At 39.8% G+C, this 23,150-nt stretch overlaps 1 protein-coding gene across 3 annotated transcripts in view; it reads right to left on the bottom strand.

The window, feature by feature from the left end:
- Positions 1–3,607: 3,607 nt before the first annotated feature.
- LOC131252844 (pumilio homolog 2-like) overlaps positions 3,608–23,150 on the bottom strand; it is a 33,207-nt gene continuing 13,664 nt past the window's right edge. For all 3 annotated transcript variants that reach the window (XM_058253593.1, XM_058253591.1, XM_058253592.1), the window contains 3 exons: positions 13,430–13,624; positions 5,242–5,416; positions 3,608–4,148 (listed from right to left, as the gene is read on the bottom strand). In XM_058253593.1, coding sequence (XP_058109576.1) covers positions 4,111–4,148; positions 5,242–5,416; positions 13,430–13,624 — 408 coding nt within the window. In that variant the 3' untranslated portion in view covers positions 3,608–4,110. The remainder of the gene's footprint in view (positions 4,149–5,241; positions 5,417–13,429; positions 13,625–23,150) is intronic.

Raw genomic sequence — 23,150 nt, 5'->3', positions numbered from 1 at the left:
AGGGCCCACCATGGTGATTATGCAAAATTCACTCCAACCATTAGATGCTACACAAATAGTTAGGGCTGGGGCCTAAAAGACAGGATCATCCATGATTGAAGTGGACCATATCAAGGAAAACAATTTCGAGGGTGATCATTGCCCTGTAAACTGTTTCCAATCATGTGGTCCACCTGGATCACAAATGGGAGTGATTTTTTGGACCTAGGCCTTACATGAGGAGACACACCTGGTGGTCAGGATAGATTTTAATAAACATCATGGTGGGCCCACCCAAGCAGCAGACCCATTTGATGCAAGTAGCGAAGGCAGTGGACCGATAATAACACCTATTAATGAGGTAGCTGTTTTAAACCTTTTTGAAAAAGTCACAAGAACGTAAATCTCATATTAATTAGGTAGTTATTTATAAAATTCCCTATATATTTTTAAGGACAACCAATTCTCTCCCGGCCTAAATAAATAAATATAAATATAAATGGAAAATTGCTTTCCGCATGAAATTACATTTCCTCTGTTTGCAAACACAGAAAATAAATTTACAAAAATAAAGGACGACCGAATCACAAAAGAAACTGCAAACCTCTTTCTAATATGGTCAATATAGACCGTTCATTTTCTTAGCAATTGATCAAATGGTTAGCATTGTCCAATATAGACCGTTCTTTTTGGGTCCCACCTTTGGTATGGAATCAGCGGATTCCACAGAGCAAACCTTTCCAGATAAGGCCCAGAGCTGATTAAACCAAGAACACAAGTTCATCAAAGGAATTTCCAGGATGATAATTGTCTAGACAAGGCGCATGATTCAGTGACCCAAACCATTGATCCAAGGGTTATGGCAATGGACAGGTGGTGAATGGGCTGTTGATCCAGTGGAACACCAGGTGGATGGAATGTAGGCCGTAAACCATCGTGATTGGACCACTCTGACCGGCCACTTGTTTTAAGCAAACCATTGCTCTAAACTCTAACCGTCTTCTCTGCAGGCCATGTATTGGACGATCGCCTAACGTGGGCTTCTTTCATAGGGTATACCAGTGTGGTGTCCCACCCTTCTGCAGGCCATGTATTGGACGATCGACTAACGCGGACTTTGTTGATGTGGGAATTAGGGGTGTACATCGAGTCGAAATCGAGCTGGCCTCAGCTCGACTCGGCTCGGCCACTAGCTGACCTCAGCTCGACCTGACTGGCGAGCTTGGCTCGGTCAGCAGCTCGGCCCAGTTCGAGCCAAGATCGAGCAAAGTTCGCCATTGCAGCATTTCTACAAACACCTGGACTGCACCTTCAAAATCCCAGTTTGTAAAACAGATGCAATGGTTTTATAGGTATTTTATCAAACACCTTCTAAGCAACATAAAAGCCAAGAAAAAAAAAAAGATAATGTTTCATGTACATACCTTCCTTGCCACCAGCCACACTTCGTTGAGTCATTTCATCAAACACTTGGTGAGCAACTCAACAGCAAAGTAACCGAGTCACCAAACTGGTTCAATCTGAGTTCGATTCAAGCTGAATTCGATCCGAGTCGAGCTGGGGCCAGCCCGGCTCGAACTCATTTTCAAGTTCAAAAAATCAGCTCGACTCGGCTCGAACTCGGCTTCGAACCGAGTAGAATCGAGCTTTTTCGAGTCAAGCAAGCTAACCGAGCTAGCTCGGTTCGTGTACACCCCTATGTGGGATACGAGTGTGTGGTGTCCCACAGCAAGGGAACCGCATCAGATATTGCTTCCTGTACTATCCATCTATTCCCAGCACATGCCCTTCAAGCAGAGTCCATCAAAATATGATCAACATCCATTCTGCAGGGGAAAGGACCTTCATGACATCGCTGTAAACGTCAATGGCTTCCAAGAGGAACCAGGTGGCCCACCGAATAGGCAATCCACTATCTCAACCCTACATTACCCGAAAGCTATAGAAGGTGCAAGTGGTGCATAGCGTGTTTATGTTCCTTTTGGGTGTGTGCATGTATGCAGTGTTATGTTCTCCTGAGTAGAATGTAAAGAAAATCTTTTTCTCTCAAATCTCTCTTTTTCTCCTGCTTCCTCTATTCTCTTCTCCTTTCTTCCTTTCACTATCTAATTTCACCTAAACCAACTTGGTAATCATGGCAAGGAAATTCACCTAAACCAACTTGACTGTCATTTCATTCAGAAAAATGTTGCTACCAAGGAAATTGCAACTTTGTTTATTCACTCTAAAGGGCAATTGGAAGATGTTCTTACCAAATCTCCAAGTCAGGATGCTCATCCTTATATCACTAGCAAGTTGGGCATGATCAACATCTATATTCCAACTTATGAGGGTGTATATAAAAAAAAATACAAGTGTATTGTTTGTTTATGTCCCTTTTGGGTGTCTGCATACAGTGTTATGATCTCCTAGCAGACATCTATATTCCAACTTAAGGGGGTGTATGTTAAATATATAAATATATATATATATATATATATATATATATATATATATATATATATATATATATATATATATATATAAGTGTATAGTTTGTTTATGTTCCTTTTGGGTGTCTGCATATGGTGTTATGTTCTCCTAGGAGTATGCATATTACGCAATATAATAAGCTTTTTCTCACAAAAACTCTCTCACTTAGCACCTTCCATTCTCTTCCCCCCTTTTCTTCCTTACACTCTCTAAATTCAACCAAACCAACTAAAGCATGGGTACATCTATCAACCGCAGCTACCCTAGATTCTCAGCACATGAGGTATGGCAGGCATTGGCTGCAAGTCAGTAGTATAATCATGTTTAGGTAAATCATAAAACTAATCATACTTGAGAAGCTTGTAACGATCAAGGTTTAAAGTATCATCTGCATTAGCCTGTATCTGCCTGAAACAGCCCAATACAAGGTGATACAGGTGTATGCATGATACGATACCTGATACACTGATTTTAAACCTTGGTATCAATGTTCATGTGGAGAGTTCAACTGTCCAGTAAATGTTTTAAGACACTGACATAACCCTTGTAAATACTAGTCTAAACATGAGAGATGTTTCGGGATGAAAATTTTACTAAGCTCAAAACAGCACCACATGCCAGCAATAGGAAATTCCAGGAGATCTCTTCAAACTTTTAAACAAGGATACTATTTCTGTCAAATGGGTATCTAATTCAACTTAGAGCTGATAAACACAGATCATTAGAGCACCATGCATGCCATAGCAATGATGAAGCTCTTAATCATGTCAGCAGCAAGCCAAGCAGTAAAAAAGCAATCATAACTGACTCTTGACGCCAGCATTGGGGCACCCATCAAGTTCAATTGCAATAACCAGTTTCAGTAATATGGAAATGACTGTAATTTGCTTACCTTAGGGTGCGTTTGGTTGCACCAAATATAACGAAATCTCATGATGTTTTGCACCAAATTACATGATTAATCATGATATTTCATAATATTTGTTGCAGCCAAACGCACCCTTATATCTCTTCACATCAGTCAACACTCCAAAGGAACATAGCAACAATTCAACAGCTACTTACCAAACTAGCTATCACAGTAATTCAATCATGCAGCCAAACACAGTCTAAATTAGCAATTTAAACTCAATTATGACCCAATCCTAGCAGAGAATGGAAGAAGAGCAATCAAATTCATACGAAATAACCATGCCAACATCTAGAGATATACTCAAACGAAGGGACTTAGGCACATTAGAAAAATGTACTTAAAAGAACTAAAATAATCAAATCCCAAGGAGAGAAAAAAAAAAATCCTCGCCTCATCTCGAAACAACCAACGACTCTCCACATGGCGACATTTGTACAGTCACGTTAACATATTCACTACCTCCATTTTTCTTCTCTTTACACCCTTAAAAAAGAAAACTTGTACAGTCATTTTATCTCCTCTTCATGGGCATCAGGTGAATTCAACCATCTGAGCCTCTCAGCACTTGGCCTGATTCTACTATACCCTCAAACTACACAATGTACATTTTTCAGCACGAGCAACATACTTATTGCCAATCAGCTTGTACCAGTCCAAATAGATAGATTACTAGAATAGATAGAGAGATAAGAGGGAGCTCACACTAGCCTCAGTTAGCTGTACAACAACTCTCTTTCTTGTGACATCTAAGACAGGTAAGGCAACTGAACTCCAATTCGTCGTTCTGCAAATGGAAGGCCTTGGTCAGAATTATGAAAAATATACAATGGAGAAAAGTAAATTAAATGCAAATCGTTGGGAGCATGGTTAAAAAAGACTCGCAACCAACTGGTTCCATTTCAAGCTGAGTCGGGGACTAATCCGAGTCCGAGGTGAATTGTCTAGGCAACTCGTGGTGTCAAATCGGATCGGGTCTTGAGTCGGAATCAACTCGGACAAGTCGCAAGGGACACGTCCAAGTCTTAAAACCATGCTTAGGAGGCCTCAACCAAAAATACAAGTTATTGGTAAATAGTCTGTAGACATTTCCTATACAATGCATAAAGTTCTCTGTTACCCTAGTCATAACACCCATTTCCTAAGTGTCACCTTATGGATAGCTACATATCATGTAATGTAAATACTTTGATGGCATCATCCGAAACAATATGGGTTACTCGTATATAATGGTATGTAGATGTATCATATCCAATATAAAAAGATATTTCTTTGTTATCCTATTCATGCCACTTGTTTACCAAATGCCATCTATACTGCAAGCCCGTGATCCTAATCATGTAGACTAGTTTATCCCAAAATGTCCCCACTCATTTCATTTTGCAAGTGTTTATACTATTTGATCATAAAGTGTCCCACCCATTCATTTCTTTAGTGTCATACTTTCTCTTCTTTATTTTCCCCCCCTTTTTGGTCTAAGCTTCGAGGCATCACCTCATAGGTAGCCCTTGGAGTCTCGAACCTGGCCACACCGAGGGAGAGTAGGCATCATAACCAGCTGGGTTATTTGGCTGGAGACATTTACAAATTAAAATGGTATAGACATTTACCAAGACCCACCACACCTTCGACTTCCGAAATTGTTTTCTTTTCAGTCGACAATTCATTTCCAAAATGCCAGTCTGCTAGACCACAAACATCCAACCCTACTTGAAAAAATCTTTATCCATGTGCCTTTTTCGTCAAAAATACTAACTGAGATATGTTTTTCATTCTTTTTTAAAGTTAACTGCAATAAATTCCTCCTAAGTGTAAAAAAGACCAAAAATATTCAGAAAGCAAAAGGAAAGAGATGGTGCAAAAGGAAAGAGATGGTGTACCCCCAGCTGCCACAAGCTTCTCTACACGAGCTACTATATGCTTTCCGTAGGTGTACTTCTTTAATGCATTCAAGTGCACCTTTATTCGCGAAAGAATCAGCTCACGTTGCTGGTCATCGCAAGTCTCAAGGACTTTCTGTACAACATAGTTTGCAAACTGGTCTTTCATCATGGCCTGACCATCACATACAACAAGTGAGCCAACAGCTACCAAAAAGAGAAGCTAAAAATGAGAAGCATTAAATAACCTCAATATATTTTAATCTAGACTAGAGCAACATTGAACCTAGAAGTGTCAGAAGAAACTAAATGGACTCTGAGCAGCTGAACTCTATCCAAACATGCCACTCGGTTAAAGAGGAGACAACTCAAAGTGCAAGATCCAGAGAGAGAAATGGCATCCTCAGCCATTCATGAAGATCTCTACCAGCAATTGCTCGACCATTCACCAAAGACCATTCATCAATAAAAAAAAGTGTAACATCCACACTTCGTCACAGGCATGCTCTTGTGTTAGAGTTTAAGACCTTGAAAATTATTTACAACCAGAATCCAGATGCTACCATGAAATAGGACAAAATAATGTCAGGATGCATCATGCATAAAATGAGTTCCAAACATATCATTAAAAGGGCACATGTTAATGTTTCAAGTTCCAACATGGAGCCCACATGGTGTGCTTATGAGATCCAACCATCCAACAGGTTTAGTGCACCATGATGTGCATCCATTGTAGAAATCAGGTCAATCTAATCATCAGGTGGACCACACCATAGAAAACAATGTACAACCGCCCAAGAATCCCCAAATTCAAGTTGTGGGGCCTACATGGTATATTCAGATGATGTCCAACCTGTCCAATAGTGTCGTCCCACCAAGATGATGAGACACCTCACAAATATTCCATTCTTGTATGTATGCACGCAAGACAGCCCTAATTATGATGCATGCTCATGGAGATAATTAAACAGCGGAAATAAAAGGAATAAATGATCTAAAATTCTAACAGTAATCATCATAACTGAGAAAATCATAAAGGAAACATGCAATGGAGCGGGCCATCACTACAACCATGGAGTATGGAATTCAATTACTACTTAGGTTGGATCCGGCGAGGGATGAGACCTCCCGATCTTGCATGGTCACACCCAATCGATCAATGAAGATCACTAGTCCGAAGAACCAAGAAGTTTCTCGGATTAGGGATTTGAGAATTTGGGGATTTAGGGTTTAGATCGGTTCTCAAGATTTTGATCGAAGAGGAATTAGCTAAAACTGAAAAATAGAAGAAAGAAAGTTATTACCTTGAGGAAGTTAGAGGGGCACAAGAAGAAATTAGAAGAAGAAGATCAAGGGGAGAGAAGAAGCACCATTAGAGAGAAGAGAGGAAGGAGGCAACCAAAGGGTTTGTTTTTCATTAATCAATAGTTGAAATTCGTGTTTAGGGCTTTACCCTACTTAAATAAGCAAATAAAGACATAAAATTACTAAAATACCCCTAGGATAAACAAATAAAGATATCAGATTACTAAAAGACCCCTAACTAAGTCAAAAAACGTGCAAATAACATAAGTATGGAAAGTTTGGGCGCTCGGTCTTCTTTCTCCAATCTTCCTTCACATGTGTCTTCCCTAAGTGGGGTCTTCTATATGTTCAATCACATGTGAAAGGTCTTCAACTCCTCAATATTCGCCTATCCACAAGAACGGCACTTGTGGTTGGCGCTTTCTTCGTTGGTACACCTTGAATGCACCTGTGTTCGCATCAATTCCCCTCGAGTGAGAAAAACTCGACCCCGACGAGTTGAAACTTTTGTAGCGCTCAAGTAGATCTGGATCAATACCCTGCAATGCGTCGCCCGACAGCCACGTAGATTCAGACGATGGTTTGTTTTTCCACCTGACAAGATACCTTTGGAAACCCCCATCTCTCGTGAATACTATCTCGTCATCCAAGATTTCCTCAATTGCTTCTTTATGGGTAATGGGTGGAGGAGGGGGTGAAAGGGGTTGGGTAGCAAACTCAGAAAAAGGCCATGAAAGGGACGATGTATCAACAATGAGAGTATGGGCACAGACTAGATCTTCCACATTAAAAGTTGGATTAATACTCATTTCAGATGGAAGGTCAACCCGATACGCGTTAGACCCAACCTTTTGTAATATCTTGAATGGTCCAGCACTACGCGCTTGTAATTTCTTTGCTAATCCTTGAGAGAATCGCTCTGGCCTTATTCGCACCATTACAGTCTTCTTCTTGAAATTCTTGCACTCTACGATGAGAATCAGCTGAAACTTTATAATCATCATTGCTCTTATTTAACCGCTGTCTAATATGTGTATGCAAATCATGAATATGGCGTGCGAATGCATCGGCTAACTCAGAAGACCTTTGGGTAACAGACATAGGTAAGAGATCTATGGGCATTCTAGGTTTATAACCACTTACAATTTCAAAAGGACTCAACCCTGTAGATCTATTAACTGACCCATTATAAGCAAGTTCAGCAGTTGGTAAAATTAGGTCCCAAGTCTTAACATGTTCACCCACTAGACAACGTAGAAGATTTCCAAGGCTACGGTTTACCACTTCAGTTTGACCATCTGTTTGTGGGTGGTAAGCAGTAGAAAATTGCAAACGAGTTCCCATAATGTGCCACAGTGTCTTCCAAAAATAGCTAGTAAATCGAACATCACGATCAGACACTATGGTTTTAGGTAACCCATGGAGACGCACCACACCATCAAAAAAGATACGAGCAACATGAGACGCATCTGACGTCTTCGAACATGGAAGGAAATGCGCCATTTTAGAAAAACGGTCTACAACAACAAAAACGGAATCGTGCTTTTTTATAGTCTTGGGAAGCCCGAGCACGAAGTCCATACTAATGTCCTGCCACTGGTGTGGCACCGGCAATGGCGTGTACAACCCGGTATTTTGCTTTCTTTGCTTTGCCGGTTGATAAGTTCGACACTGCCTTAAAACTTTGGCTACGTCTCGCTTGAGGCTTGGCCAATAAACGATCTTCCACGAGGGCAATGGTCTTATCACGACCAAAATGGCCCTATCCCTCCTGAATGAAGCTCCCAGATGAGGAATTCACGAAGGGACATACGGGGAATACAAAGTCTGTCTCCCTTGAAAAGAAAGCCATCTTTAAGAACATATTCACCCATAATATGCTGGTCACTAGAGAGCGACGCGTAAGTACCCCCAAAATTAGGACATATGGGGTATTCATTTTTCAGTTGCTCAAATTCGACTACCTCTACACTCAAGGAGTTGAGCAACGCCACTCTCCTACTAAGGGCATCCGCTGGTTTGTTTTCAACCCCGACCTTGTGTTTCAAAACAAACGAATATTCCTGAAGAAACGCTACCCACTTGGCATGCCTTGGGTTGAGTTTCTTCTGAGAATGCAAATATTTCAAAGCCTCGTGGTCAGAAAACAAAACGAATTCTTGCGGTAAGAGGTAGTGTCGCCAATGTCTCAGGGATTGCACTACCGCATAAAATTCTTTGTCGCAAGTGGAGTATTTTTATTTTGCCTCATTCAGTTTCTCACTGAAATAGGCCACTGGGTGTCCTTCTTGACTCAACACTCCACCTATACCGACACTAGACGTATCGCACGCTACTACAAAGACTTTAGAAAAGTCAGGTAGACGCATGACAGGAGCTTCCACCATCTTGCCCTTAATTTCTTTAAAAGTCTTGACGGCGGCTTTAGACCACACGAACTCTCCCTTTTTCATGCACTCGGTAATGAGAGCCATGATCGTGCTAAAATTCCTAATGAACCGACGATAAAAAGTTGCTAGGCCGTGAAAACTTCACACCTCATGAATGTTCCTTGGTTCTGGCCACTCAACTATGGCCCTGACCGTTTCAGGGTCTGTGCGCATCCCTTCAGATGACACTATAAATCCTAAGAACACAACTTGGCTAGACATGAATGCACATTTCTTAAGATTAGCGTACAACTTTTCCTTCTTAAGGACACTACAGACCTTCTTTAAATGTTCAAGGTGTGATTCCTTAGTGGTACTATAAATAAGAATATCGTCAAAGTACACCACTAGGAATTTTTCCATGAACGGCCTCAAAGCTTGTGTCATCACCCGCATGAAAGTACTGGATGCGTTAGTCAAGCCGAAGGGCATGACCAACCACTCATACAGCCCATCTTTGGTCTTAAACGCCGTCTTCCACTCATCTCCTGGGCGTATACGGATTTGGTGATATCCGCTCTTGAGGTCTATCTTAGAGAATATAGTGGACCTGGCCATCATGTCAAGCATATCATCAAGTTTAGGTATAGGGAACCTATACTTGACAGTAATTTTGTTTATGGCACGGCTGTCCACACACATGCGCCACGTGCCGTCTCTCTTTGGCGTCAACAATGCAGGCACGGCACACGGGCTCATATTCTCTTGGATGAAACCCTTTTGCAAAAGCTCATCAACTTGCTTCTTCAACTCTGCATGCGCTGCAAGGTTCATCCTGTAGTGAGGAATGTTCGGTAGAGTAGACCCTGGGACAAGATCAATGGCATGCTGTATGTCCCTCATAGGTGGCAACTCATTCAGTAAGTCTTCAGGAAATACATCACTGTATTCCTTCAGGACCGAGGTCACCTCACAGGGCAACTCTGATGGAACCTCAGGTGTAATTTCTTTAGCCACAAAGGGCATACACCATAGAATCCTCCTTAGCCTATTTTTCAAACTCTCTTGCGTTGATTATATGTAAAGACTTAGGTTTGGATTTCCCCATTTCTCTAAGCTCACTTGCCTTCTCCTCCTTCTTCTTCCCTAGTGTATTCTCAGGTGGCATGGGATTAAGTTTGATCTTTTTATCATTATACATAAAAGTACATGCATTCGAACGGCCAAAGATCGTGACATCATTATCGAATAGCCACGGTCTACCTAGGATAACATGTCCCACATCCATAGGTAAAACATCACACCACAGGGACTCTTTGTATGACCCAAACTCGATGGGGACTAGACATTGCTGGGTGACAGGTAGGGATGTCTTGTCAACCCAAGAAACTTTATACGGGTCTGGATGAGGTGTGGATTTCAGTTTTAAGCGATCTAAGGTGCTAGTGGAAATCACATTCTGACAACTTCCACTGTCCACTATCACCTTACAATTCTTTTCACCACACTTGGCAATAGTGTAGAAGATAGTGCTTCGACGCCAGTCAGCACTACTTCTAGACTGAGCTAACACACGCCTGACTACTGCAAGCGTTGCTTCTCCATCCACTTCTTCATCAGTAAGTCCTCCTTCAGGGTGATACTCTTCAACTTCATAATCACCCTGGTCATCTCCACCCTCGTGGGGCTCGCCTATAACTAAGGCTCTCCCACGGCTCTTCGTAGGACACTGATTAGACATGTGGCCAAGGTTGCCACACTCATAGCACCTCACTTGACTCATGTTACTAGGACCGGCACCAAGAACCCCTTTGCCCTTGTCCTCCCTAGGCCTAGGCGGAATGGTCGCCTGTGCCCTAGGTTGACTACCAATATTAGGTCTAGTTCCTTGGGAACTAGATCTAGCACTGGAGTCTCGGGACTCAAAACGATGAACGACAGGAGCCTTCAGATATTGCTCTAACTCCTGCACGACTTGATATGCTTCATCTAAGTCCGTTAAGGGCCGAGTAATAAGCTCGCGCTGAAGATCCGCACAAAGGCCCGTCTTGAAACGCGAGAGCGTTACTAGAGGGTCTTCTCGGATATCACATCGCATCACATACTCTTCAAATTTAGCGATGTAGTCAGCGGCAGGCATTGACCCTTGGCGTAAGGATTGCCATTGGTCAAGGAGCTTCTGACGGTATGAGAGAGGAAGATACTTCTCCTTCAACTTCTCTTTCATCTCATACCAATGTGTGATAGGGGCTCTACCAACTCTCTCTATCCTACGCTCGGTGTTGGTCCAGAAGAGCTTGGCTTGACCCACAAGCTTCATCTTAGCAAACCGCATTTGACGGTTTTCCGACATGCCATACCACTCAAAGTAGTGGTCCATGTCAGTAACCCAGTCAAGGAACGCCTTGGGATCCAAGCGTCCATCAAAACTCGGGGCCTCAACTCTCACACTCTTCATCGCACGCTCATCTGGATCATAACGGTCTTGATGACCACATGTGGCTCGTGCCTCTCGCACCACACCACGACCGTTACCACGATCTCTATCCTCACTACCACCACGTGTGGCAGCACGTTCTTCCATGATTCCTTCCACTTGGGAGTGCGCATCTTCCCCTACAGCGGGGTTTTCCTTTTGGGACGCCTCTAGTTGCTCCACCTTAGTCATGGTAGTGATAATTTGGTTCTCAAGGCGGGCAAACTCATGCCTTTGACCCGCTTCTAGGGCGGTTATCTTTTGCATCAATTGAGCAAGTTGCTCAGATAACTGTTCGTTATTTATGGTAGGTTGAAGTCCGAAACCTCAACCTCTTCTCGTGGGCATACAATGAAGACTTGAACCAAACTCTACCTAACTAGACTACTAGGTGTTATGACTTTCAAGATGAATGCGATGAATGCAAAACTACTATGAACTGATACAATTAAGTTGAAACAGGAAACAACTCAAATCTAGAAATTTTCCAGATTAGGAACTTTCTAAAATTGGAAAGTTTCTAAAATTGAAAACTTTCTAAACCTGGAACTTTCCCAAGTTAAACCTAAAAATCAAAACCCTAATTTGATAACTCGATCTAAACAAAAACCATACAAGCCTTGGCTCTGATACTAAATTTGACGCAGGACAACCCTAATTATGATGCATGCTCATGGAGATAATTAAACAGCGGAAATAAAAGGAATAAATGATCTAAAATTCTAACAGTAATCATCATAATTGAGAAAATCATAAAGGAAACATGCAATGGAGCGGGCCATCACTACAACCATAGATTATGGAATTCAATTACTACTTAGGTTGGATCCGGCGAGGGATGGGACCTCCCGATCTTGCATGGTCACACCCAATCGATCAATGAAGATCACTAGTCCGAAGAACCAAGAAGTTTCTCGGATTAGGGATTTGAGAATTTTGGGATTTAGGGTTTAGATCGGTTCTCAAGATTTTGATCGAAGAAGGATTAGCCAAAACCGGAAAATAGAAGGAAGAAAATTATTACCTTGAAGAAGTTGGAAGGGCACAAGAAGAAATTAGAAGAAGAAGATCAAGGGGAGAGAAGAAGCACCATTAGAGAGAAGAGAGGAAGGAGGCAACCAAAGGGTTTGTTTTTCATTAATCAATAGTTGAAATTCGAGTTTAGGGCCTTACCCTACTTAAATAAGCAAATAACGACATAAAATTACTAAAATACCCCTAGGATAAGCAAATAAATATATAAAATTACTAAAAGACCCCTAACTAAGTCAAAAACACTCAAATAACATAAGTATGAGAAAGTTTGGGCGCTCGGTCTTCTTTTTCCAATCTTCCTTCACATGTGTCTTCCCTAAGTGGGGTCTTCTATATGTCCAATCACATGTGAAAGGTCTTCAGCTCCTAAATATTCGCCTATACACAAGGACTTCACTTGTGGTTGGCGCTTTCTTCGTTGGTACACCTTGAATGCACTTGTGTCCGCGTATGTATGCATGTATGTAAATATGTACATATGTACTTGCACACAAATGGATCCTGTCTGTGTGTACTAGGCGTCATGTGCATGCATGGGTGTATTTATGCATTATGCAGGACTGTAAGCATAACCCTCTGATGGAAATTATCATTTTAATTTTTTTTTTCGGGTATTCAATAATTATCAATTTGTTCTTCAGAAAGGGACGAAAATGATAGTGCCAGACAGCAAAATTTTCAAAAAAAAAAAAAAAGAAAAAGACCTAAAGTCCAAGGTATCCATCATGAAATAACCAATCAACAACAACCACAATACTTGGAAACTGCATCTAGTAGATTGCAAAGGATTGTACTGTTCATATAGAATGCACATGTCACCAGGAATATGGTCGCCAGCAAAAAATAAAACACTGAAAGAATACATTAGTAGAACAAGCTTTCCGTTTGAAGTTATAATATGCATATGTAATCACCTAGCAAGTAACAACCACCCAAATCAGCCATTTGCATAGATGGGTTTCGGGAAAAGGTGCATATGAATAAAGGAACAGAGTTGACAAACCTGAAGGGGCTCATTTTCATCAGTGGATCCAAGCATTTCATTCACCAAAATTTGGCGTTCCGCAGGACCGCCAAAAGTTAAACACTTCTCAACAACATTCGAAGCGAACTTCTGTTGGCTCATATGAACTATTTGTCCAGCTAATTTCTTGATTATGGCAGAACGTTCATGTGGCTTTCCATGCTCAAGTACATGCTGTTACAAGTCCAGGGAAAAGATCAAAATCAGGAAATACTGAATCCAGCAAAGCATGTAAACCATAGAAATCTTAGGACATTCTAATGTACGATTCTAGGAGCAGAAGCAAACCATGGAGACCACACCTAAGAAGCCAGGACACGTGAGAAAAAGAACAGGAGAATGACAATGCCAATGCCAAAGAGCAGGAGCAAATAAGGAGTTTCTTCTTATTCTCCTCATTCTCACATGCAAGGACATATAGAGCATAGGTATCATGGTATGTATCATACTGTATCATGGTAGGTATCATACTTTCTCTTTTCAAAATTCTTGTGGCAGTGGCTTCCAATATTGATCGCATCCAAAAGAATTTTTTGTGGGAGGGTTGCCAAGAGAGACACAAGCTCCATCTAGTCAGTCAGAAGGAGGTGTAAAAACCATTGAAGTATGGGAGTCTCAGGATTAGTAACATCAAGGAAAAGATTTGGGCTTTACTCAGCAAATGACGGTGGAGATTCAGGGAGGAACTACAAGTGTTTGGAGGAAAGTAAGAAGGGGAAAGTATGGGGAGATGCATGATGGATGGTTTCCAGGTTTGGGGTACAGGAAGAATGTACCCAATGTTTTCCGTATCATTATCGTGTAATGTATGGCCCTTTGGGATATGGATACCCATTGGATATCGCGTGGGATAAATCGGTTGTATCACGTAATGTATTGCTGTTGTAGGGAAACGTGGGGAAAGCATTGGGAAATTGGTTGATTTTTTCAATGAAACTTCAGGGATTGTTAAAAAAAGACATCAATACACACCTACGAATCAAAACATTACAAAAAAAAAAACCAAGTGCACATGATAGTTTCTGTTGTACGAGGTCCTAATCTATGACACTATCTGACTGAACTGATGCAAGTATATTCAAAGTCTATTCATATAATTTATAAATCTAAGAATATAGTAATACATTCAAAAACAAAAGAAGAATCACTGGATTAGGTTACATATATGTTTGATTTTGTGTTTGGACACTTGCAACCGATTTGCGAGAAATTAGGAAGTTTCAATTGTTTCCAATTTTCCGTAACTTGGCCCATCTCCCCTAAATCTCAAAACCGAAGCTCCAAATCCATGATTTTCATGCAAAACATGAAGAATCATGGATTTGTAAACCATTTGACACTGATTTAACATGATTTACAGCGCGCGCGCGCGCGCACACAAAAAAAAAGGGACTGAAAATTGAAAATGCTCACCAAATCAAATAGGTGGGATATATCGGCACTACCTATGCATTTCGTATCACACAGGTGAGATACAAGATATATCGTGGGATATATCAGCCAATATCATCGAAACTGAAAACATTGAATGAATTAATGATATGGAAAGATGTGAGCAAGATTGGTAGACAGGTGAGAGATGTGGATGGGTGCTTAGCTACAAGAATGGGAGTTGAATTTGTCGGAGGCATGCAATTTTTAGTGGGCAAAGGTGACAAAATCAGGTATAGGATGATTGTGTCACTGGACGACACTGTTATTAGTGACATACAGGATTCTGTTCTAGATCACAGCTAGCAAGGAAGATTTTAGTGATTGCTACGAATTTGTGGGTAATTATGTTGTTTGGAACATTTGAATGAGAAGAAATCTGAACAACAAGGAGGTGGCTCTGTTAGAGTCTCTCTTGAGCAGACTCATGGCTGTGCACATTGATAGTGCAGCGGCCAACCAGAAAGGTTTGGTAATGGATATCAGATGGTCAGTTCTCCGCAAACTCCATGTTCACAAGATTGTTGGGAAGGCCAAATGATTCTCCTCCTTGTGCTCTGGCATGGATAGCCCCGGCTCCCCCGAGAGTCAAAGCCTTTGTGTGGATGGCTGTGGCCCATAAAATTCTGATGGTGGATAATCTTCAAAGTGCAACATGGCAATTCTCAATCAATGCGTCATGCGAAAGTCAGGACAGGAGAAATGGAACCACATGTTCTTGCATCGTCACATGGCCAAGTCAGTTTGGACATTCCTTTTAGGAAGATTTGGTCGCAGTTGGATGTTCAATGGGTTGGTGGGGGATGCAATTTGTAAATGGAACCATGGTTCCTTTTAAAGGGACAAAAACAATCATTTGGAGTCTCGTATTTTTTGGGATTCTATGGGGAATTTGGAGGGAACTGAACAGCAGGATCTTTGAAAATAAAGAATCCTTGGTCGCAGTCCTCTTCAGGAATACATCTTTTAATTGTGCTCTTGCGTCTCGGAAATTCAAGGGATGGCAGTTTGACAATCTGACGGGAATTGGAGCAGTGATTTTAGTAGGCCACAATAGTCCTGCTTGTGCTGCTCAGGGGGCTTCTTTGTATTGTTTGCTCTTGCTTGGCTGGAATTAGCTGGGAGGTGACAAGAGGGTCACCGCCTGCTCTCTTCTACAATGTATTTTTGGGTGCTCTGAGTTAAATTTTAAGTCATCTTTCAAAAAAAAAAAAAAAAAAATTTGTTCAAATATCAAACCAGTGTTTCAGAAACCAAACCAGATGGTCAAGCCCATACACATGTAGCGATCCAGACACGTCAGCCAATGATATCTAGTAAACAACATAACAGGCAATGCCAAGGCAGAAGATGAAACTCAAAGATTTGTTAAATAAATGGAAGAAAGATGATGCCACACATTAGACAACTGCAAATTGCAAATGCCAACTACTTGGAAACTATACAAATTAATAAAAATAGCAACAATAGCTCCACCCTTCTTATTATGTATTGCCCTCTCCAACCACGCCCCAAAAGAAGCCCAAAATGGATGCCTTCATATTTTATGCTTTTCCTTTTTTTTAATTTAACATTCTCAGGGATTTTAGCCTTCGATTTTAAAACTTATGGACTTATGCAATCTTTACATCGAAGTCTTCACTTCATAAAGAACTTTCAACATCTGGAGCCATGTAACCAAGATTCCTTCAATGAGTCTTGTTGGTGAAACAGGCCAAAGGCCTCAATTTCCAATGATGGTCATACCTTCTCTCGAGCTTCTTTATATTCTTTCTCATACTCTATTAAAGGATCATAGTGGTTCATTAAGAGTGTAGAAGGCAGAGTATTTAAAAAAAAAAAAAAAAAAAAAAATCGATAATCCAGCCATTCCATGCAAAACTGAGACAAGAAGGCACCCAAAAATAGGAAATGGGAAAGATTCTAAACAGATCAACCTGGTCATTAAGTCAGGCCAGGTGAAATCCATTGTCTGGTTCAGGTACTAGAACAAAGACATGATCATTATACTGAATATTCCTCATGGTCAACTGTCTTGCAAAATATGGTTGCAAACTGTGTTCAAAATATCGGTATCATGTTACATATCGCATCCTTGGGATACATATATGTATCGGTTATCGCACGGGGTATATCATTTGTATCGGGTAATTTATCGCACTTTTTGAAAAACATTGGGAAACATTGAGGAAATGGTTGAATTTGTCAGTAACTTTGGGAATTGTTTAAAAAGACCTTAATACACACTTTTAAATCATAATAGGTTCCATTTGTATAGGATCCTAAGCTATGTGCTGTCTAACTAAACTAATGCAACTATATTCAAATTGGATGCATAATATTTAGAGTGTATGTGATAATCATTTCATCAAACACTCATAAATACCTTGAAATTAGTCTCAATTGACAGTTGGTTGAAGGGAAAGTTCGAAAAAAATAATATTTTAATAATTTTTATTAATTTTTAATTAAAAAATAACTTTTATTTTCTGAAATTTGACAAGGACTTGACAAATCAGTAGATCAACCCTCAAACGTGCTTGATTTCATGTTTGGAGTACAACATTGAAAGTAATTTGGGAGAAATTGGAGAAATTTCGAATTTTCCCCAAATCGGACCACCTATACTCAAATTTTGAAATTAGAGTAAATGTGATGATCATTTCATCAAATGCTACTAAATACTTCAAAATTAGTCTTAATTGAAAGCTGATTGAAGGAAAATTTCAAAAAAAAAAAAAAAAAATGGAGAATATGAAAAACAAATGGATATCGAGATCAAAGCTCCAACTCTATGATTTTTCTTAGAAAACATGAAGGACCAATGGATTTGTAACCATTTGACACTGATTTAACATAATTTCAACAAATAAAAGAGGATAAAAAAAATTAAAAATGCTCACCAAATCGAACACGTGGGATATATTGGCACTACCTGTGTGTTTTGTATCACACAGTTGGGATACAAAATATATCATGGAATACATCAGCCAATATCGTCGATATTTAAAACATTGATTGCAGATGCTCTTAAATTGAGGTATTGATCATATCTCTTCAAGATTTGGCAGCGGATGCCAAATTGTTATATTTCTTCATATCTGCCCTTGTCCTTTGTTTCAGTTAACTTTTTGTATGCAATTGATAAATATGATATAATCCTTGCATCAATTCTACTGATTTTTGAATGTACATTTTTCACACACACATGCAAATTTAATATATTTTTAATACCAATATCCTCCAAACTTAGAGGATAGGTCCTTTGAAACTTAGATTCGACTTCCATACACTGAAATTGCATTTTGGGTACATAACAATAACTAGTTATATTTTATACAACTTTTACACATTTCACTACCATTGTCAATGATTTTCTAATCAAGCATGAAGCTAAGGATCCTGCTTTTGTTACTTGAAGGCCATTGTTGTCATCTTTAGGAAAGTTACAGTGTTTTCGTCTTCTTCTTTTTTCATATTGTTAATTTTATGTGATTAAAGTGAGTGATCTTTCGGCTATTCTTTTTTGGTGGTTCTGTTGGAGGTATTGTTGGACATTCTGGCTTGATCAAGTTTTTGGACTTTTTCCTCTTCCATTTTTTTTCAAAAACTGGTTTGTGGCGATTGGGTTTTGCTGGACTTTCATATTCAGTAAGATTTTTTGGCATTCTTTTCATCCAGATTTTCTGAAACTGGTTTGCCTCTTTTGTTCTTGCTGGTCATTCATGTTGAACAGATTTCTGGGCTTTTTTTCAGATTTACAGGGATCTCTTTGAGATAATCCCTTGATTTAACAGTTTATCTTAGTGATTCAGCCATAAGATCTCCCCTCTTTTTTATTGTTTGTTGATTGGATTTTTTCTGAACATTATTCGGATTTCCATATGGCTTCCTTGTCTACATCTAAGACAGTTGATCCCCTCAATTCTAAGATGGAACGTTTGTTCGTTCACCATGAAAATCCTATCTTTATTTATTTTGGTTGTTTTGTTTAGATATATAGATTTTTTTTTAGAAATTAATTAATCAAATTGATTTAAGCCGCCTTAGTTTAAATTAAATTTTAATTTAACTCGGTAGATTTAGGATTCAACGTAAGTTCTTAAATAATTTATGTGTTCTTGAACATTATCAAATTTCAATGCTAAATCTCTTAATTTCCATTATAATTCAAATTTGGGTTTAATTTTAATCTTAAATTTGGAAATTTAATTATTAAAATTGGATTGAATTATCTCCAGTACTATTAGTTGGAAATAAATAAATTTAATGTTCACATCACTATAAATCTAAAATTTGTTCCATTACGAGGTTCCCGCTTAATTGTCTTTTCTTCCGTTTTTAATTTAGAAAAAATAAATTATTATTATTTAATATAGCTGAAAATAGGGTTTTATGTTAATTATTTATTGAATTATAACCATCACCGAATTAATGATTTTCATCAATTATTGATCCTTATAAAAAATATATATATATGAGCAAAGTTTTAAGAATAACAAAGAGCGTGTTGATATTACATTGCGGTAGATTGCATATTTCCAACTTAAACCTATGGTAGATTGCATATTTAAAATTATTATTTAGAATTGACGATCATGAGATGATAATTCATGACATGCATGCATCTTAAGTTATTTACAGAATTGTGGTAATTATGCAGGTGCTCTGCCCTGGGTTAACCATAACAGATTACAAGTACACTATCTTGGGTTATCCGTAAACGTATACGGTGCACTGCCGTAGGGATGTCCCTAAAAGATATAAATAGGAAGGGCGATTGTATCCTTTGGGTGAAAGTCCCTAAAGCCTGCAAGTAAGGTGATTGTGACCCTTGGGTGAAAACCCTAAAACTCATTGGATCCTTTGGAGTCCCCTTCATGTACTGTGTATGAGTGCATGTGTGCATGTAGATATACACTAGATGTACAGCTAACGTATGAATGGGCCCCTCACCATAAGGTACCAATGTGTGGGCGGGCGTTAATGCAATGTAGTCATCCACTGTGTATGATATTGTAAGAAATGTATTTGTTTAAATTATTATTTATGAGAATCCATGGAAAGCATAACATTCATAGCATCTTTTCGATTCCGGTATTTTCAATTCATATTCCTTTATTCGCTATACTTTAATTTGAGCATTTCCTTTGTTTATGTAAATTTGATATATAATATGGAATTTTCAAATTTGGGTAAGTAATCCCATTGAGCGTGTAAGCTCACTCCATCTTGGGTAATGTTTCGGGTGCAAAGTTGGAGTATTATGAGTAAACGGGATTTTATTACCGCCCTGTCGTATACACCCTCTTGGAGAAGATGGCCTGGAGTGACAGATAAAAAAATGGTTTAAAAGGAGGACAATTGATATAATACTGCGATCATCTCGCCTAGAAGCACTCCCCTATTGATGTGGTCATAGGGATTTTTTTGCAGTCATGAACTCTACATGCATCTCTCTATTTGGTAAGTGGAGCTCTACCCCCAAAGCCGAAACAATGATGGAGATGAAGGCAACATAAAATAGTTTCTATGGAGGAGCTAATAGATGAAAATATGAGAAACGAGGAACTAAGTGTTCCTCTTCCAAATTAGAAGTTCAATAACTGATGACGATGGCCCGAATGGGGAGATTTCTCTCCGAGTAGGGAAATGAGAGAGGACTTGAGGAAGATGAAGCAGTGTGAGAGTATGACTAGATGCTCATCCATAGAAATAGAACAAAAATGGTAGTCTTTTCCAATACAGTGCAATGAGAGCTTCGCACTGCTGGAGGATTTTCTCACCAATTATACTGACGCATTGAATATTTTAATTTATTCAGCGATGTACTCCAGGGGACAACACATGCCAGATTTCAATTCGAATTCAAACGAGTTGAATGCACTTATTTAAGAATTAAGAAAATGCAAAATAATCCTGGCCATTAATCCAAACAAGCCATAAAAGTTCATAGTGTAATTGAATATTTATTTGATTGGTGACTTAAGTAGATAATTATAACATCATGAATTTTTGCTATTTTGGATTGCCAAAAATCCTTAAATTTTTTTTATATAACTAGCCTACGTCGTCACTTACTGACCCTTGACGCTCGAGGTGAGCCTATATGTAGATGATACCAGTAAAGAATCGCACAAATTCGATTAACCAACCGTATGAAGCCAATGAATCTACCTGATCACTTAAACCTCAAGTCTAGCCTCGTGAATTGTTCATCTAGTGCCCAAATTCAACTGACCTATCACTGACTAATCAAGACAACCGTAACTAAATTAAAGATCTACCCAAAGCCGAGACAGCTATGGGCCGGATCTTAACTAACGAACTAGGTCAACCTAATTATCCGCTTAGCCTAAGAACCGATGGTTTAGAGTGATTATGACCAAATCGCCATTTTCGCGAATTGTGAACATGCCACACTATAGACTTAGCTAATCCAAACCCTAACCATTACGCACAAAAAATCTCTCTACCCAATTCATTCGAAAAATGCCCCGATTACCCGAACGAGCTCCAGACTCCTCGTTAGTAGCCCACTGGTTCCAAAATTATAGAATAATGGTCGTCTCACTGGGCTTGACGTCCATCGCGGGTGGTGAATCAAGATAATACCCAGAACTGCACAACTTGGGCCAGAAGTCAAGTGCTTGAAACATGAATCCCCTAGGCTGAAATCTGAAAACTTAAGTGAAATAGACCTTCCGCTCTTTCGCAAAGTTGTTTCTGATCGTTAGATCGCAACCAAACTCGAGGCATGAGTTAAAAATATTTTCCTGCTCATATCCATATAACCGGGGCCCTAATCGAACATTGGTAACCGTTGATCGCAAATCGAGCCATTGCGATCAATTGACTCATCCATTTGCCACCAAACCTGGGACAACCCTTCATCTGACTATGGGACACCTATTCCATAGCATAGATGGGCCAGGGGACCACTGGGACAGCCCCAGGGACCAGAAATGCACCCACTAAGGGTATATGCATTAGGACTAGCCTCCCTAGGGCCAATTGGATTAACTTTCAGGCTATATAAGATCTAAAAACCCTCTCCCATACTCTCATACGAATTTTCTAGCAAGAGGGGAGAGAGAGGAGAGAATAGAGAGAGAGTAGGGAGGGAAAGAGCTCCAAGGAGCTGGGAATTGAGGAATTTCTCTCCTACCACAACCTTGTGTCGGAACTCGCGACTCGGCCGCCATAGAAGCTACTTGTCGACGATCGAAAGGTATTCTCCCAATTTCCTTTCAAATTCTAGTGCACTAGGCCACTTGCATGTATCCTAACATGCAAATCCAATTGGCACAGGGCTTCGACGCATCAATTCACAGGACCGGCACCCTAAGAGCAGCTCCGCAAGCCATCAGCCATCCCTAGGTGCGGACCATTTTCTTTAGGTGGCAGTATATCAAACCTAGGCTGAATCTAGTGATTATGGTTGCAGATTTTTGGTTTCCATGTCATTTGCAAGGGGTATAATAGTAGATACGTAGTATTATCTTGATAAATTCTAATTAGGGAAGGAATGTTTAAGTCCCAACCGCCTTAATGCTTGTATTGTCTGATTTCCTGTCCACCATGAGAATTTAAGTATGACACATCCCCAATTTTGAAGTAAATGGGGAAAATCTTGCTGCATGTCCCACATGCATATGAATTGAGAATGTTACTAGCTGAATTCATTCCATGCATATTCGATATTTCTATAATTAGGAATTGTACACAAACTTTCTCATGATTTTAAGTGATTTAGGACTTATTTACATGCTTATCTAAAATTCCCTTGAAATTAAAGAATTCATGATCTTCTTTAATGACGAATGACTGTATTATATTACTATGTATGTCTAAATTCCTCACAACTACGAGTAGATCATAATCTTTTTTATATGTTTCAAAAATGCACTACCCCTTTTGCCGGGTGGGCTAGCAACTTCAGAACCTGTATGGGCAGCCCCTTCAGTAGGGCTGTCCAAGGACCAATCTAAGCCAATTAGTCCGAATATGGATAGCCAGCAGTAGTTAGACTAAGCAAGACGCTTGCTCTCAATGCCGTGTGTTCCGAAATTCGTCTAGAGGGGACAAATTGGCTCATTAGCTGGCCGACCATGTCTATTAACCATGTATACACACGCCTGTTTGAACCTGGGTAACCCTGCGTCGATATGCACCCATTGATAACCAGTATGATGCGATCCACAAGTCTCAGGAGCTGAGCATGGTGGAATGGGACACTATACTCGAACTGTCAGCCTACACTGGGGTG

Source organism: Magnolia sinica, chromosome 8 (assembly GCF_029962835.1).
Source record: "Magnolia sinica isolate HGM2019 chromosome 8, MsV1, whole genome shotgun sequence".
In the NCBI taxonomy this organism is placed as follows: Eukaryota; Viridiplantae; Streptophyta; class Magnoliopsida; order Magnoliales; family Magnoliaceae; genus Magnolia; species Magnolia sinica.
This window is presented reverse-complemented; position numbering and strand designations above follow the sequence as displayed.